Source organism: Mastigoproctus giganteus, chromosome 9 (genome assembly GCF_048544385.1).
Source record: "Mastigoproctus giganteus isolate SK-2022 chromosome 9, ASM4854438v1, whole genome shotgun sequence".
NCBI lineage: Eukaryota > Metazoa > Arthropoda > Arachnida > Uropygi > Thelyphonidae > Mastigoproctus > Mastigoproctus giganteus.
Window position 1 is genome coordinate 127058246 of NC_143583.1, and position 17540 is coordinate 127075785.

The 17540-nt window shown below is 37.8% G+C and overlaps 2 protein-coding genes across 2 annotated transcripts in view; one reads left to right on the top strand and one right to left on the bottom strand.

Moving 5' to 3' along the window:
• The window catches only part of LOC150080708 (uncharacterized), a 116389-nt gene extending 112379 nt beyond the window's left edge, over positions 1-4010 (bottom strand). The window contains exon 1 of the mRNA XM_090381355.1: positions 3970-4010. The gene's annotated coding sequence lies outside the window, so the exon portion shown is untranslated. The remainder of the gene's footprint in view (positions 1-3969) is intronic.
• LOC150080709 (ankyrin repeat domain-containing protein 61-like) lies at positions 3207-13457 on the top strand. The gene is made up of 2 exons (XM_090381354.1): positions 3207-3382; positions 10594-13457. The coding sequence occupies exon 2, from the start codon at positions 10623-10625 to the stop codon at positions 12027-12029; it is 1407 nt and encodes a 468-aa protein (XP_090237480.1). The 5' UTR covers positions 3207-3382; positions 10594-10622; the 3' UTR covers positions 12030-13457.
• The last annotated feature ends 4083 nt before the right edge of the window (positions 13458-17540 follow it).

The window sequence follows — 17540 nt, forward strand, 5'->3', positions numbered from 1 at the left end:
TCCCTTGCTTCTGTTCCAGACATTTCCACCGCACTGATTGATCTCCGAACACTGAAATTGGTCTGTCATCAGTGCCGACTCCTTCCTTCCTTCCTTTATAGCATCGTCTTCTTCCTCCCTAATATCGTCTCCTGGTTAGAGGGACGGTTTAACAAATTATTGCCTGTGCCGGCAACCTAACGGAGAACCAATTTGATCCAGAGAATAAGCTTCTGCGAGCTGAGCGATTGCTATGCAGTCAAGCGTGACAAATGGGCAATAAAGACATAGAAGGTGATGGCCTAAGGAAGTGCAGTGAAATCAGGCACGGGTGCCATTCGCTGCCATTAATTATGTGATATTTCGCCACAAATGTCCGCCTTTTTTCTGTTCGGGACAAACTTTTGCTACTTTTGAAAGGTGGCGCCGAAAGACTGATTGATATATAAAGAACTTTGCTCTTGTTCGATGACCTCTTCATATTGTCGCCTCTCTGTCGTAATCACTGGGATATGCGGGTTGTTCCAAATATTAATTTACGTAACTTATAGATTGTGGATGTCCTTCTGTATCGTCGGTGTACATTAGTCTGCCCACCCTTTCCTGGTACGTGTAATATAGCCTACAGCTAATAACTGTGTGCATAATAACAGCTAATCTCCAAACAGCTTCTCCACGGATCCTACACGAACCTTAACTTAAATTACTCAACATTTATAGCGTTGGATGTTCCTTAAGATTCTTTTAAGAAAGTTTCACAAACATTTTTTCGGAATTTTCTAGCCATAATTTCCCTTTTAGAGTTTTTTTTTCTGATTTTTATGATGGCTTTTGGCTAGTGATTCTTCACTTACTCTACATGTTTACTTTCTTTCTGTCTGTCTTATCAAACTATGAGGAAATAGTTTGATAAGACTTTGTTCAAGTATATGGACAAAGATAAATTTATATTGCGTTCTCGAATCTGCTGCAAAGAAACAATTTTGGATGTTGCTTTACAAGAAGGAGAACCATCCCTCTTTTCTGTCCCTATTAAGGAGTTTCTGAGAAGCGAAGGATAGAGTAAAATGGGTATTCATTCATTCACTTCCTAATCTGATATAACGTCATGTTTGTTTTTGCTCTAGGAATTTTTGCAAAATCTAGCACTGCTATACTAACAAATTAATGCTCTGTATTTCTCATAAATAACACAGAGTTATTATTTATTCCCATAAATAATAAATCATGTGTTATTTTTTGAGAAATAAAGAACAATTTTAGGGTATTTTCAGCTTTCAAAGCAACTCAGGAGACATCAACTATGACGAGTATGACATCAGTATACTGTCTGTAATCGCATACATTCTTGGTTCGGTTTGCTGGTCGTAACACGGGTGTTACAGGAAGATAAAACTATGTAACGAACGTTCAAGACTGACTAACTCGGCCTTGTTGTGAAAAGAACACATAAATTCCTTGAATCATTGACGAAATTCGAACTGGGGCTTTTTCCACGCACTGTGGAGAGAACGGTAGTTATAATGATGGTCCTCTCCACACTGGCGAGTATTTATAATTGCTGCCCACCAGGACTTCAATTGGAGAATGCAACGCAATGATGAATGGTAGATTGACTCGTTTGTATCTGTGTTAAAATGCTTTTTTTTTTTTATCTTAAATGAATTTAACCAATTGGAATCGAGGTACTGGACACGGGTTATTGGACCATTTGACCATTTCTGTTTTATTTATTCTGCAATCTGTGGAAAAGAGTAAGTTTTCTCTTGATGTATGAAGACGGATTCTTCAACAATCAGTGTTCCAAAAAAATCGGGGCCTTTGTGATAACCGTTAACATTTGCAGGGTGCCAAAGCTGTGCAAAGGAGGAGGAGGACGTGCATTGGTACAAAATGTCTGTGCCTCGAGAGAGAAAGGTCCCTTCTAAAAATTCGTTTTGGAATTAATTTTATAATAGAATATATGGAAGTCTCGAAACTAGCCCTGCACCCGAGTCTAACGATATCATTGTGTGGTAGTGATTGTGGAAATGAAACGGATTTGATTTTTCTTTTGTTTGTTTGATATTACTAAGAGTTATTTTGGGAGTACAAAAGGGTGCTCCAGAGAATGCAGAACGGATGAAAAATGCACAATGTGTATACACTTTGTAGGAGTAGTAGTTTATGGAAAAAACAATGCAAGGTGGGTGGCCAGTTTATTGAAGTTATCATTCGGTTTATTCTTGGGAGTTGGCCAACTTTAATTCGCCTACTCCTACGAGTAAAGAGAATGATTACTCATAGGAGTAGACGAATTTTAATGAACTTAAAAAGAAAAAACGGATGCAAATTTTAGGAGTTAGAACCACAGATGATAATTTAAGATGACCGAGGGTACTGGTATCCCCCTACTCATTTGTGGAAGAGTGGAAGAATTGGTCTCACGATAAATCACTATAAAAAAAAACTATTTAAAAAACGCAAACTGTTTTTTAATCTTTAAAACGTGACCGTCATTTTAAAAAGTGGACTGAAGTACACTTTATAAGGCGACGGTCCTCCGCTCCACCAGAGGGGGAAAAAAAAGGTCACCTTGGCGCCCAAAGCCATCGGATATAAGAAGGTAAAAATTCAAAATTTACGTTTTGTTTAGTGTTTCTTCTTCTGCTTCTAATGATTATCTGAGGATAGATATACATTTAACCTTTGAAATTATATTTTAATAATTCAGATCAAATACTGTTTCTTCCGAATCCTGTGAGATTACTTGGATTACACCACGTACTCTGTGCCCTCCTTGTATTTTCCTAACTACAGAAGCACATATTCAACTTCCGTTCACGAATCATACCTGTTTCTATTTGCAAGCGAGGCAATGGCAGTCCCACCGGTTTGTGTGTATTCTTTCGGATGGGTTTCGACACCACTTATTTCTGTTCTGACGCTTCTGAACATTTTCTCACCCCGATGTTTACACTAAAAAGGATCACAATGTCGACGCTATTATCACATCACAATGAACTTTCGCGTGTTAGCAAACAAAGAAAGAGAAAAATCTCGGTAAGCAGAACCTCGTGTTCTACGATGAGACGCAGTAATGAAAGGCACGCGGCTTTCTCGCAACAAGCCAATCGTTGCCAAGGCAAAACCGAAGTGTTGCGCGAGCCCAAGATCGCGCAGCTTAGAACTAGCGGCGCACATTCACCCATCACGTGCTTGTGTTTATGGAAGAGACAACGTCAAAACACTCGTGAAACGAGACGCAGTCTCACACCAGAGAGTTTCGTGGAGAGAGATCAGCTGGAGTAAAGCTTCAATCAACTTAGAAAAGAAATCGGCTGTTGAATAGCATTGTTGTTTGGGTGAGTGGAGGTTAACTTCCAGGGTGTCCACTTGTCAGGAGCTTCAGCTAATCACTCAGGTAAGAACTTCAATGATTATTGTCTTAATGGGCTTATTTTCGTTTAGAATTCGATGTCAATTATTACTCTGAGAGATGTGAAACTCTGAATAGAAAAAGAAAGAACGAATAAAACTCTCTTTCTCTCTCTCTCTCTCTCTAACAAACGCGTGAAAATAGTCCTTATTATTAAAGCAATTATTATTATTCCATATTATTCTTTCTTAAAGAATTTTCATTAAATTTCTTTAATAATAAAACTAAAATTTAAGGATCTTTCAATTTTTCACGAATTTAAGATTCAATTCATTTCGCCAATGGGATGTAGCTCCATTACTTCGTTTTATAAATTGCTAAGTTGTATTGTTTGGATTTTTCCTAACATAAAGACTTTGGTACCATGTTATCGTAATTCCGTTTCAACATATGGTACTATTAGAGAGCAACGCTTCCAATTAGTTATTTTTAATTCCTTTGTCAAAACGCAGATGGCTACAGAATGTCCAAATATCGTCGTTAAACAATGTGGACTTTGATCAGAAAGTATGTTCGACGATAATTTATCAGACTTGAACTTAAAGTATAAAAAAACCTTTGTGTAAACTTACCGGTTTAATACAACTGAGACTCTTCTTTGTAGTTAGGAAGAGGGCGCTAGGAAGAGTGACGTCACAGTGTAAATGGTGAGGTTTTAGTTTGTCTATCCTTGGCAGGACCGAAAGCGCATGGCCTTGAGGTGGTTAATGAGGAGACGTTCGAAGGCCAACAGATATGCTCATGAGGTGGCCGAATGCAGTGACGCCTTTGTATTTGGAATGGTAGACAGACGGAAAAGAGGATCCGATCGGGATCGAGAACTGCCCGCATGGAGATGTTAATTTAGTTCTTGATCTTTAAGACACCACCTTATTAGTGAAAGCAGAAGATGGCGGCGTCATGAAAGTTACATTTATTAAACGTTAAGGGTCTTTTGGGATGAATATCTAAGAATAGGAGAAGCAATTGTGTAACGCCATATGGTGCAATGGACCCAGCTCCACAAACACCCTGAACCTATTGGGGGACTCGAATTAACAGAAATGATTTTTTGTGGGAATATAGAATAAAGAAACGTTGCCTCCAGGCCTAATCTCCTGATAATACGCAGCTCTGTGAGAAAAGTAATTGAGGAAAGAATTGTAATGAATATGGTGGTTCTAAAGGGTGATTTGACAAATTTCGGAATAACGAGTAAACTTTAGCTATTCTTAGCAGGATGTAGGAGACTTTACACAATATTCGAAATAATTTCAAGTAAGAATGGATACTCCTGATCTTTAAATGCATTGCTTTGTAATGGTCCTCGAGGACAGAAATTATTGGAAATTAATGTTTATCGAATGTTAATCTAAGTAAATGTAGATAATATAAACAAATAAACTGTCCGTTTATCTTATTGGCTGCCACAAAGGGCAGAGCAGTTTACAAGATAAAGACTGTAAAAATATTACTGTATTTTCGTATTACATGAATTGGACTATGTGCATCGACGGCCATATTGTGCCAGTGTATACAAAAGGTGTATTCAAGGCCCTACAGACAAATATACCTACCCTACTCCCACCGGCTGAGATCGACTAATTATTATATTTATGATGGTTGCAAATACACATGAGGCCATTGAACCCTACCATGAACGGATTAAGGATTGAGAAATCAAAAGAAACTTGTTAATATTGGACTTAATCCTGCAGTTTGTAATATCCAAGAAACCTGGGAGGAAGGGGGGGTGATCCGATTATCAAAGCAAAATGGGATTAATTAAGAAGAAAAGCTAATGGATGACGCCCATGTTTGGACTCGACTGCCTGAGGTGCAATTACCGATGTCAAGCCAGAAGAACTCATTTAAATATCTTAGAAATGGCACGATCAAAAACTGTTTACAATTAGATTTTGATCTATCTAAGTCACTGACTAAATATGGTCTTCTTTTATAGACTAGGAAACGTCAAGCCATCGCACTTTCTCGACTAGCTCGGGCAGTTTCGTTTCCTGTTATATATGTTGCTGAATCCGTATTCATTTCTACCAATTCAGAGAAAATATGAAGTTTTTTGTCATTAAATTTAAAGTTGAAAAATTTTATATAGTCATTGTCAATAAATATTGAACGAAAAATGTTCTTTTTAGTATTTTTCTATACTATAATGTGAACCTAATAAAGTTACCATGTATCATAACCTAAATGTACATCAAATAAAATTGATATCCTGTTTAGAACAACGAAATATAAAAAAAATTATAAACTTTATTTTAATGTTTTCTACATTTATTATTTAATAATTGAGATTAGTTCTTTATGTTATTTTATTTATGTATTTTACTTTGAATCACCACACTGTAACGTGTTTAATATAAATAAACGTTCGTATTGGTGGGACAGGAAGGAGAAATAAAATCCAAACAGATCACAATACGATGACTGACTCTGGTAACTGTAGAAATTGCTGAAAGACAAGAATAGACATTGAACAATGTGTTAGTTTGAGAAGAAACACAGAAATAGAAGACCACTGAACGTCAGAAGACGAAATCGTCACGTGGTCTAGAATAGATAACCTCCTTCTTAGTCTTCCTGGAAGTTTGCATCACCGTGATGACGCACAGTCCTCACACCGCGACAGAAAGACGAACAACGTAAAAATAATAAACACTTAAGGGATGAAAGAGAGAGCTTCGCCAAAAGAAAGTTTTGAAAAACAGGATATTATAAGAAAAATGAGTTGAAGACAGAAGCTTCTCATTGGAGTAAAATGCGTTGGTTCAAGGAATGACTGTTCTATCAAAAGTTTTCTTTAGAAGTTTCGAAATCGAAGTGTTCGTTGCGGATAGCTGGATATCTCGTACAGTTGTATAGATCCCTTTGTATTTAATAAATAATTGTAGATTTTTACAACCAGAACAAACCTAAACTGTACTACTCGAGGCCCTTCTGTTGCTCAGTGGATGATTTACAGCTTCTGCTTACCAGTGTTTAACTGGATGACTTTGCACAAGCCTTAATCCTTTGACAATCTCTCAACTACAGTTCTAATTAACCACGATTCAATACGAAATGCACCCAGGTGTTCCATTCAAACCTCGAAAATAGGGAACGGTTATAGAGTTTTCTCTAGAACATGTCGGTTTTCACTTTACAAACTTGCTTTTCACGTATTGTGTCTCGGTGGTGGTGGGTAGAGAGAAGCAAAATATTCAGTGGTGTGCAACTGAAAAATTTCTTTTTATTTCTTGTGAAGTTCCCGTACCCATCCTAAAGGCGAAGTATTGCATTGTGTGCATTTCTTACTTATTAGGGAAGTGCATACCATGGTAGACAGCCCGTAACCAATTCTGTCTCTTCAACACCGTGGCTCACCCCATCAGTTTGGCAAGGTTCCTTGTAACTAAAAGAATCCAATTCATGCAGCGCATTTTTCCAGAGATAGCTTGAAAACTTATCTTTGAAAACTTCTTATGGAATGAGGATTGTAGTAACACTATTACTGTTCTTGAATAAAAGTTAATTAAAATTTCTATACCTTTAAGCAACATTTTAAAACGAACTTCATTGGAGTTAGTTACTTAAGTTAGGGCTGGCTAGAACTTCATATTTTTATCATGGCCACGAAAAGTGAGATCACAACGGAAAAACACTCGAATTCGTCGAATCAAAAGGTCTAAATTGTTTTAGTGAGCATGTGGGTGTATTAATCGCCAAAGCAACTTATAACGCTATAACATATTCCCTTTGTAAATAGCGTACATTCTGTGGTTGATTTGCCTATTTGCTGGCCTGAAAACCCGGATGAAAAATCCATGCATTCCTCTCCCTCTTGAGATCGACTAACTCAACCACATTGTGGATAAAGGTGTGGGGAGGACGGTGACTATACCACTGTGCTACATGCGAGGGCCTTCCAGCTCATTCATTTTTTATAACCAACAGAAACTAATTTGCTCCTTGAAAAGAATAAATCTTTAGTCCCTGAAGATCAACTTTCGAACTAAAAACAATAAGTAAATTTTGTATGGTTTAAAAAATCCCAGATATACAGATTAGAATGCAGAAAAAACGACCTATAAATCACCGATTTCTCAAATTAATAAATAATAATCATAACCCTTCCCCCTCTCTCTTAAACATATTTAAATAACTCCCGATCTAATTCTCTTCTTTTTTTAAGAACTACTGGAAAGATGAAATTTTCGAAAGACTACATGCTCCAATGATAATTCCCACAGTGGGTAGCAAGAAATTATACGAAATAATAAAGTAAATGAAGTTTTCTTGTATTGTTTTTTGAAATATTACCTTTACAACTGTGTAATCTTATATACCTCAAGTTAAAAAAGAAAATATGATTTTAATGGCACTACAAATAGTTAATCAGTGGCATCCATCATTTGCCTTTATCTGGAGGAGGGCTTGGCTTCAAGATGAAACTTGCATCATCACCCACGTTGGAGTAACTTTCCAAATGAATTTACTCGAAGTCTTTGCCGGAAAATGTTAACGGACTGGTTGCCAAACTCATTCTTCTGCCGATCAGCGGGAAGCGCTTTCGTCTACAGTACTGCGCGTTGTGTAAGTTAACGTGACATTGGCCAGCTCTAAAAATAACTCGCGACCAGGTGGCGGCAGGCCAGAAGGAAGATGGCGTAGGTTACGCACCTCAAATCAGCGTCCGATAATCAAAGTAACAGTCGAGTCGAGTTCCTATTTATAGAGACAGCTGTCAGACGTTGCAATGGTGAATTTAAAGCAGCCTGAATAGTGAGATAGAAATGGGTTTTTCTCTGAACGCACAAATAGAGTTCATAAATCGTTGAACTGAACGTGAAGTGCGATTCAAATTGGTGTTTAATATCCTCCTCGAGGTCACCTCCCTCGCTCCAACTAAATCAAACCAGAGATTACAAATTTTTAATGTCTGGATAATCTTAAAGATGTTCCTCATTCAAACGAAAAAGTTTGAGTTCTAGTAATCAATGACCAAGAGTTTGACAACTTCTGAAATGCTGAGATTATCGCCTTACTCGGTAGCGTAATTAGTATAATCATCGTCCTCCCCATATCCACAGCAAAAGACTTGAGTTCGAATCCCCTCAATGACATAAAGAATTTTGATGGGCTTTTTTCACAACGTGGGTACCAGTGTGTTTTTTTTTTTTTTTTTTCGATCTATAAAGGAAATAGTTTCTTTTTGCTAAAATTTTCTCCATTCAAATCGCATGTGTTATTTGAGTGGCAACCAATATTGATTATATTCAACAGTTTTTTTACTGACCGTGCACTATCTCTTCATTAATGCACGTAAAACAACAGAAACCATTTTGATTTTTTTTCTTTGCTTATATAGTTATACATCACAAACATAAATCGTGTTTGAATTTTTAAGGATTCATGTTTCATAAGAATAAAGTTAACATAAAAGTAAAAAATGTATATACAGTGGTGTGCAAAACTTAAGGACCAGTCAGGTTTTAACCTGTAGCTTCTCATAGGAGTGGCCTGGATATGGGAAAAGCATACCAAAGGAACCTCGTGAGGTACAGAAATGATGGAGGAAACAACAACGGAAACAAAACGGTATAGAGGAACTTTATGCAAAAATGGCAACAGCACTGACTGCCATGCCAAAGATCGTTCCATCTGCCAGTCAGATCGTTCCATCTGACTGCCATGCCAAAGATCGAACAAAGGGAAGAGGTGGTCCTCAGTAGGAGATATGGCCACCCCTAATGTCGATGCAAGCTTTGCACCGCCTGTCCATACTTAGAGCAATGTTTTTGAACATTGTTCTAAGGTACATGGGGAAGAATTACCTCAGTACAGTAGCGTGCACCGGTTACGGAACCGTCTTCCAGTATCTGGAGTTGTGTACGTCCATCCAAGATAATGCCTCCCCAGACGAGAACACCTCGACTGCCATATCGATCCCTTTCAGTGATGTTTGCGGGGTGATACCGTGTGCTAACCTCTCGCCAGATTAGCTGACGTCCAGAATCTCTACTGAAACTGAATCTACTCTCATCAATAAAGAGTCCCTTACCCCATTGCGCTGCTATCCAGTCCTTCTGTTCGATGCACCACTGTAAACGGTGTCTCCGATGGGCAGGTGTTAAAGGGACACAGCGTACTGGCCGTGGGGCACTCCATCTTTGTGGAGTCGCCTGGCCACAGTAAACCGCGATATACTGCGTCCTGTGCAGCTGGCTTGCTGTGGATCCCGCTATCTGGTGTCTTTCCTCTCCTGGCCTGTAGGAGTATATAGCGGTCATCATTGAGCGTTGTTTTTCGTGGACGACCACCACTGGTCCTTCGACAGCTGTACCTGTCGTTCAGAAGGCCGACCACGCATGTGAGACGAGGCTATGGGCGATACCGAACTCTGCAGCCACACTCTTCGCACTTCAACCTTCCCAATTATTCGACCCCCGGTAAAGTCATCCAGATGTTGTCTATTGGCCTCTCGTTGTCTGTAGCACTGTATGAAACCAATCGAACGTCTGTAACAGTCGTGGTCACTATTCGGTAATTTTCACAGAACTACTGAACTGCTGCTTTTAATCTGTTTATGTGAGCCCTCTCACCACGATTCAAATTTTTGCATGTGCACCAGCTTTCTACTGAACGGCCACAGTTATGCAAATCGCCACAGGCTGTTTCGTTTGATTTTGTGGTTGTAACCTTTAGAAATAGTGATGGTCCTTAAGTTTTGCACACCAATGTAGTATAAAAGCATTCCGATTATGATGAGGATAAAAAATACAGTAAAAAATGTATATTTTTTTATCAACTATCTATATGAATGCACAAAAAAATAATACATGAAGCTTTTATTGGATTGTATTTAAAATTACCCATTTCAACATAGACAATGAAAAATTTAAAACGAAAATTAAACTAAATAGGATATTTCGTAGCATTAAAGCAGGATCATACAATGATATCTTAGGACTGAGTGCACGGACACAGTTGGTTTTGGGCTTCACCTACCTTTTCTTATATTATTAGAATTTAACAAACATTTAGGGAGTGCTTCTGAACTCAGAATATAGTAGCATTTTATTCCCCCTTTGCATTGTCCTGCGTTAAAGCATTTAATTTCTTCATGCCAGTAAATTAAGAAGTAATTTAAGTAGCAGTTTGAGAGGATCTGTATAAGCCATAACCAAATTAATTCATTTATTTTGTTTTCGTTTTAGAAGCTGACAAATAATAACAAGTGATCATCATGCCGTCAGTACCTTGTCTACAAACGCTGCAAAGGGAGTTGGCGGACAGCATCATCCGCTGTGCCCCGCTGGATGACATCCGAATCCTTCTCGCCTGTGGAGCGAAGGTAAATGAACCCGTAACCCAGGGCCTACGACCCATCCACTACGCGGTGTATCAACAATATACCGAAGCCGTGAATCTACTGTTGGTGCGGGGCAGTGACCCAGACGCCATGGACGACGTTGGATACACTGCCCTCCATCTGTGTGCCGAGAGAGGGTACATCGACTTGATCAAACTACTTCTCAAACACCGAGCCCGCGTCTGCTTCACCGAGCTCGGTCCCGATGACAAAGCTTTGGGCAACCCTCCTCGGGCTACGCTGGCTGACGAACCACTGCGACTAGCTGTGAAGAACGGGCATCATTCTACCGCAGAACTTCTGCTAAAGAACGGCTCCGATCCGAATGCTCGTTACTTCCTTGGAGCGGAGATCAACCTCATCAGCCCTCTGAACATCACGTTTTTGGAGCTGCTGCTGAAATTTGGAGCGGATCCCGATTCACGAGACAGATCGGGCCTGACTCCTCTTATGAAAGCTTGTCGACATCCCCAGGGATTGCCAGCTGCCAAACTGCTAATCAGCCACGGAGCTGACGTTAATGCCATGACCCCCGAACGACACGACCACCGAACTGTCCTTCACTACGCGGTTCTCAGTGGCAACATGGACACGGTCCGCCTGCTCTTGTCTCACGGAGCTGTAGTTCACTTCCCTTCAGAGTACCAGAAACCATCGCCACTGGATTTCGCCATCCTCCGGGGAAACGCCGACATGGTTCAATTACTAATCGATTCAGGAGCCGATGTCAATACTGGATCGCCGATCATCGGGTGTCCTTTGCACATTGCCCTGTCGGAGAAAGTTGACAACAAAGTCGACATCATCCACTTACTTCTAGAGTGCGGAGCGGACCCGAACGCCATCACAGTTTCCGACCAAGGTCCATTACTGAAGCCACCAATGGGAGAATACTTTAACTGTTGCGAACAGCCCAATGCCGACCTAGTGAGGTTACTCCTGCGATACGGAGCAAGGGTCGTCATTAAATCCCAGCTCCATCACCCCCTCGGTATTCTTAAATGCTTGCACAAACTCGATCCTGATAAAACGGCCGATGTACTGACAGTCGTATTGGATGCGGCAGAGTCTTTCAACATAGCAGGTATTAAGAGGTGCTTACTACTCTCAGAAGAACAGAGGAAACTGTTACTCGAGCACGCTCTTACACCTCTACCTTTAAAACATCAACTTCGTCTTTTCTTCCGAGAGTTGTTTGGTATTGGACCCGTCCTTTTGAAGCGTGTTCAACTCCTTCCAGTGCCTCGAATTCTAAAGATGTACCTACTATTTGAGATTTAGTATTTAGTTCAATGACTTATTCAATGGTCCAGCAATTTCTACTAGCGTCTTGGCTAAAATCTTGGCAGCCTGTTCTAAGTTGCCCTTCAGTACCTTTTCTATTCCAGCAAGAGGTGGATGTCACACGAGAAGGAGTCAACTGCCAGAAGAATAATTGAATCCCTCCGGATTAGCACAGGGGTCTTTTATGTCAAGAGTCCCACGCCGTGTCGATGGATATATTGCTAATGTCCTCCCAACTTGGCATCTTGCCAGAGAGTTCGTTCACTGTTGGAAGACAAATGTAGCCAGTGGGAAGTTTTATTCTAAACAGATTTTTTTTTAATATTTTTCTATCCTTTTGTATTATCGTTTGATACATCTCGTATTTCGATTGTGATACAAAACGGGCTTCGCTCTGCTTATTAATGCAATAATCATATAACCAGAATGAAAGAAGCTTAGTTTTCCAGCACACTCACTCAGTGGATGGTACCATCATTGAGCTGTCGAATTTATTGATCTCAGCTCTGTTATTAGATTCTCACCAGATATTGCTCATTAATAACTGTGATGTCATAATTGCTATCAAGATATCAAAATGTAGTTCTAATGAGCCATAAATCGTGGCTATAGCGATCTAATTAAAATATTTCGCTGCGTGAGCATTTCTTATTTGGTGGATTATGATTATAAATGCAGGTGAAGTGCGTTTTCTAATGTTTAACTATTTCGATGTGATTACAACCCTGTTACTATTAACTTCTCCCTACATTTGTTTATCATAACATCAACTATTAAAAACGCTACTAACGTTTGCAAATGTAGTTATATATTTATAGTCAGTGCCTCGATAAAACCCTAATCGATGCATTCAAGAGGGATGGTATTATCCATGTCCTTTATACATAGAATAGTTTATTATACTAATTAACTAACAGGAATTAGTTAACTGTTTGAGTGCAAATTGCGATTTTAGAAGTAGCCAATCTGCCACCTTAACCTCTTACCCAACTAACTTGGCTAACTATCATAACACCTACCCCAGTGAGTTTAACGTACAAGTGGCAGTTGCAACTAATAATAGTGTGTTTGTATCAGGGATAATAATCAATAACTGTTTGCGATTGCTTCCTAGAACGTATGTCCAATGCCTTGGCCAAGAAGACATTTTGAGATGTCTTCATTGATGGTTAACACTGCTCAATGAGTCTTCTCTCTTCGGTTTCTGTCTACTAAACACGAAGAGTATTAATCTTAGAATTTTCTAGACTTAAAGTAGAATCAGGAATTGGCATTCAGCTGATGCATGCGAATATTGTGCAATAGATTTAAGGGCGATGCATGCAGATCATTTCCTGTAGTAAGAGAAATGATTTTGAGTGCTTTTATAATTATTTTTACCTCTTTCGAATACAGGTTGGAAATACATGAGATGTATAGCTTGATACACGATATTTTGTATAGTTTTGATAATTACTTAATAAACAAATATAAAAAGAATTAGGTGTCGTTTCATAAATTCATCGATATGGCCACGTGTTCAATGTTTACAATACCTTTTCAAGGAATCTGCGATTGATAAGAACACGTTTTCACATGCATCATAAAAACATGTTTTTAAAAACAAAATGGACATGCAGATATTCATCTATATGTGATAAAATTGTTAATTTAATTTGGCAGTTGTGATTATAACGTAAACAAAATACTGCTGTACTTCTTACCCAAAATTGTGAGATCGGATGAAGAACCACAAACAACCAATAACGGAAACAGACAAATTTGCCTGATGGAAGTGAATGTCTTTCTAAGGATCATTTTTATAAATTATGTTTATAAATTTTTATAAACACCAGGACAGTGAAGACTAAATGCGGTTAGAAACTATCCCATATTTCTAACTATTGTGAAATAGATGTCTAAATGATTGGCATTAAAATCCACTTTCACCTCTCTTCTTTTTTGTCATCCACAGAATTTAACGTTTTCAATTCAATATCTAAATACATTTACAATGATATCATTACATGTTTAATTGCTTTAATCATGTACATCATTGCAATGGCATTCATCTACGTCCTGGAAAAATGGTGAGTGAACATATTGCTGCATGGCCTCGTGTTTGCAATTTGTTGGTTAATCAATTTTACTGCTTTTAACGCGAGAAAAATAAATTAAAACTTGGTCAAGTTAAATAACAATAGTAAAAGATAGCTTCATGCATATTAATATATTCAAAGTTCGCACGAGACCTGCACGCATTTTATAGTCAATCATTATGCTGCCAGCTGGTGTTAATTTTCAAATTCTGTAATTAAATAAAAAAAACTCAAAGTGAACATGGAATTCAGCAAAGAATAGTGATATCTTGATAAGAATGCTTCATAGAACAATGAATCATCGTGCAGTTAAGGGTTAAGTTGACGTAGGCGGTGAAGAAATATGAGCTTCAACTTTAAGATTGAAAAGCTGAAGTTCGTAGGAATTCAAACTATGACGTAAGTATCCCGAACCATCATTGAAGAAGAAAAAAAAAAAAAGGGTTGGCATTACGGGAAGTAGCGACCAATGAGAAGACAGACATAGGTGTCAGCACCAGGGGGATTTAGTTTCGCTCTTTGGCAGCCAAAAAAGTATTTTCAACACAAATGAAATAACGCAGATTTCTTCTATGTTGTAAGGCAAAGTGGGATTTTTTTCTTGAAATGAAAATCAATTATCGTGTCATTCGCACACTGATACACACAACCACATACTTCTTTATACGCATGTTTGATACAATTGACTTTAAAAATACCAGAGGCGGCAATAAAATGGAAGGATGTAGCGTTGCAAAGCAATATTATGAATTCTAAAATCAGAACCCTGAAAGCTTACACGAAAATGCAATTTTCCATGTTTCTTTCCTAATTTAAGGAATTTGTCTTATCCGTGGTGCAAACCGTTCTGCTTCTCGTATATAGCTTTCAGAAATTTTCCGAGATGACAGCTAATTACTTCCGGTTTCCATAGATAGCATGGAGGATCACACATCTGAACCCAAACTCAACCTTCTATAAACACACCTGGTTAGAGAGTAAATTTTGTACTTGGCTGGTGTCCGACGATAAAGATCGGTCATGCTAGTGAGTAATGTGTCCTCACATTAGCTACGATATACCATTTAAAGATTTGAAGGGCCACGTGGTCCATACGACGCGTGTGCAGGAGGAACTATTTTAGGCATTTTCCCACATTAATCAAGTTAGAAGCAATCGTATTTGAACACTTATTTTTACGCAAACACTTATTCTTACATCCCAAAACGTTAAAGATAAATTAAAGCGAGTTTTTATATATACATAAGTTTCGCACATGGCATAATACGAACATTTCTGGACTCTTTCTAATACCATAATGATGGCTTATGCAACTTTAATAAACTTATTTGGTTTTCTCCTTTGAAACTAATTACATGAAATGAAAAAGCAATTGGAATTCTATAGTCTGTATTTGGGCGAACTGAATAACTGATATTATGTAACAAAAAAGTTCGCTTATATTTCTTACCTGTATTTTATGCGCTGAATCCACCGGTGTTATTGGTTTTGATGTTAAAAACGTTTTTACTGGCGTTATTCCAAAAATTTTGTAACGAAAAACCGTCATGCGAAAAGCGTTACGGAAGTGACGTCATCTTCAGCCAGAAGCGAATTATTGTAACTTGTATTGTTGCAATCGTACTTTTACGATGACAACAATAATTTATCTTCTACTGAACCAAATTTAATGAACTTCTGCGGAGCTTCATCTTAGTTCTTAACTAGAGGGAAAAAAAACTTTCAAACCTCTGAAAATGGAAGTAGTTTATCCAGGATAGTGGAAAATATGAACATGCGATCAAGGAAATTTTCTCACATAATAAACGGGATAATGTGGACGTATAGTATATCGTTGGAGAGGAATTTATTGTTGTTAAGGAATTTGTAAACAGAAATATTAAGGTACAAAAAAAAAAAAAAAAAAAAAAAAAAAAAAAACTTTTGGAAATGCGTTAATTCCAAAACGGATCTGATTTCAAGTCACCTGGTGTTTTCAGATTGAATGTAATTTTTTTCTTTACACTTAAACTGAGGGTGGAAAAGTTGTCCACATTTATGAAATTCTTCAACTTGGACATGTCATCAGATCTTTCGATAAATTACACGTAATGGAATCAAGCCGAGATTGATCAAACAATTGTTAAAGTATCCTCAAGGAGATACCTTCAAGCATATACAATCTGTTTTCCGAAAATTGTCTGCTGAAAAAGTGAAAAGTTGAATATTTATTGGTCCACAAGTTATGATATCGACTTCAACAAGAACTGCAAATGCTGAACGAAATACCTTGCAGGCGTTTCGTCTTGTAGTGAATGACTTTGGTAACATTAAGAGAGAAAAAAACCCATTCACTACAAGAAGCATGATTAACATTCTGCATCCCATTACTTGCACTCTCGCCCGATTCTTTCACAGCAAATCCTGGAAGTTTTAGTGAAGAGTATGGGGAAAAATTCCACCAGGGCATACAGTCAATGGACAAGAGGTACCACGACTAGTGGAATAAAACTATGATCAGTGACTATCTGGTTCTTGGTGACCGCAAAAGATAAAGACGTTCATATGTAAGATTCTTAATTAATCTCAGGAGTGGTTCTACATTAATCTTTTTAGTTTGTTTACTTTTAGCAAGGATTAATACTATTCTATACAATATACAATAGTTAAATCTTGTTTTTAAATCGGGTATAATATTATTGCGTAACTTTTTGAAAGGTTGTTGCAGAAAACAGAAGTATAAAGGAACATTTAAAAATATCCTTCAGCCCTTAAGAAGGCCCAATAAAACTAGTTAAGCAGATGTTAATTCAATTTCAGTTTGAGATAAACACAGCTTATATGGAGAAGCATTTGGACTATTTCATTGCGACAATTGGAATTATGGCTATTAGAATTTGGAGTATTAGAATTATGGCTATTAAAATGAACAACTTTTCCCATGGCTGATATTAAGTATGCAACAGAAATAAAGAATGTAATAAACATCTGTAGTTTTCTAAAGGAGATAAAAAAAACCTTATATGCAAAAAGAAAATATAATTATCAAAATGAGGTAATCCACACAAGACCATCATTGTTCCAGTTCATTAAAATTTAATCTCTTAAGTGTTATAAATTGTAGAAAACAGCTACAGGAAGAAACAAAAATAAAGCTTTAATTTAATTCAGAATTTCGCGATACATAAGATCAATCCAACGTGCAAATAGGTACCAAAAAATAGTGATTTGCGTTGTATAAAGATGACGCTACAAACGTTCGTAGTATCAAGACTAAAAAAGATATTTTCTGCAGAAATATCACAAAAAGAAAAAGTTTCAAACATCAGTCCAAAATTACTGCTTTTCATGCAAACTGAAAGTGACAAAAATTCAATGCATGTACATCGATGAAAATATTTATCAGTTCATTAAAAATACGGTTAACTGAGTTAAGAAAGTCATCGGGAGT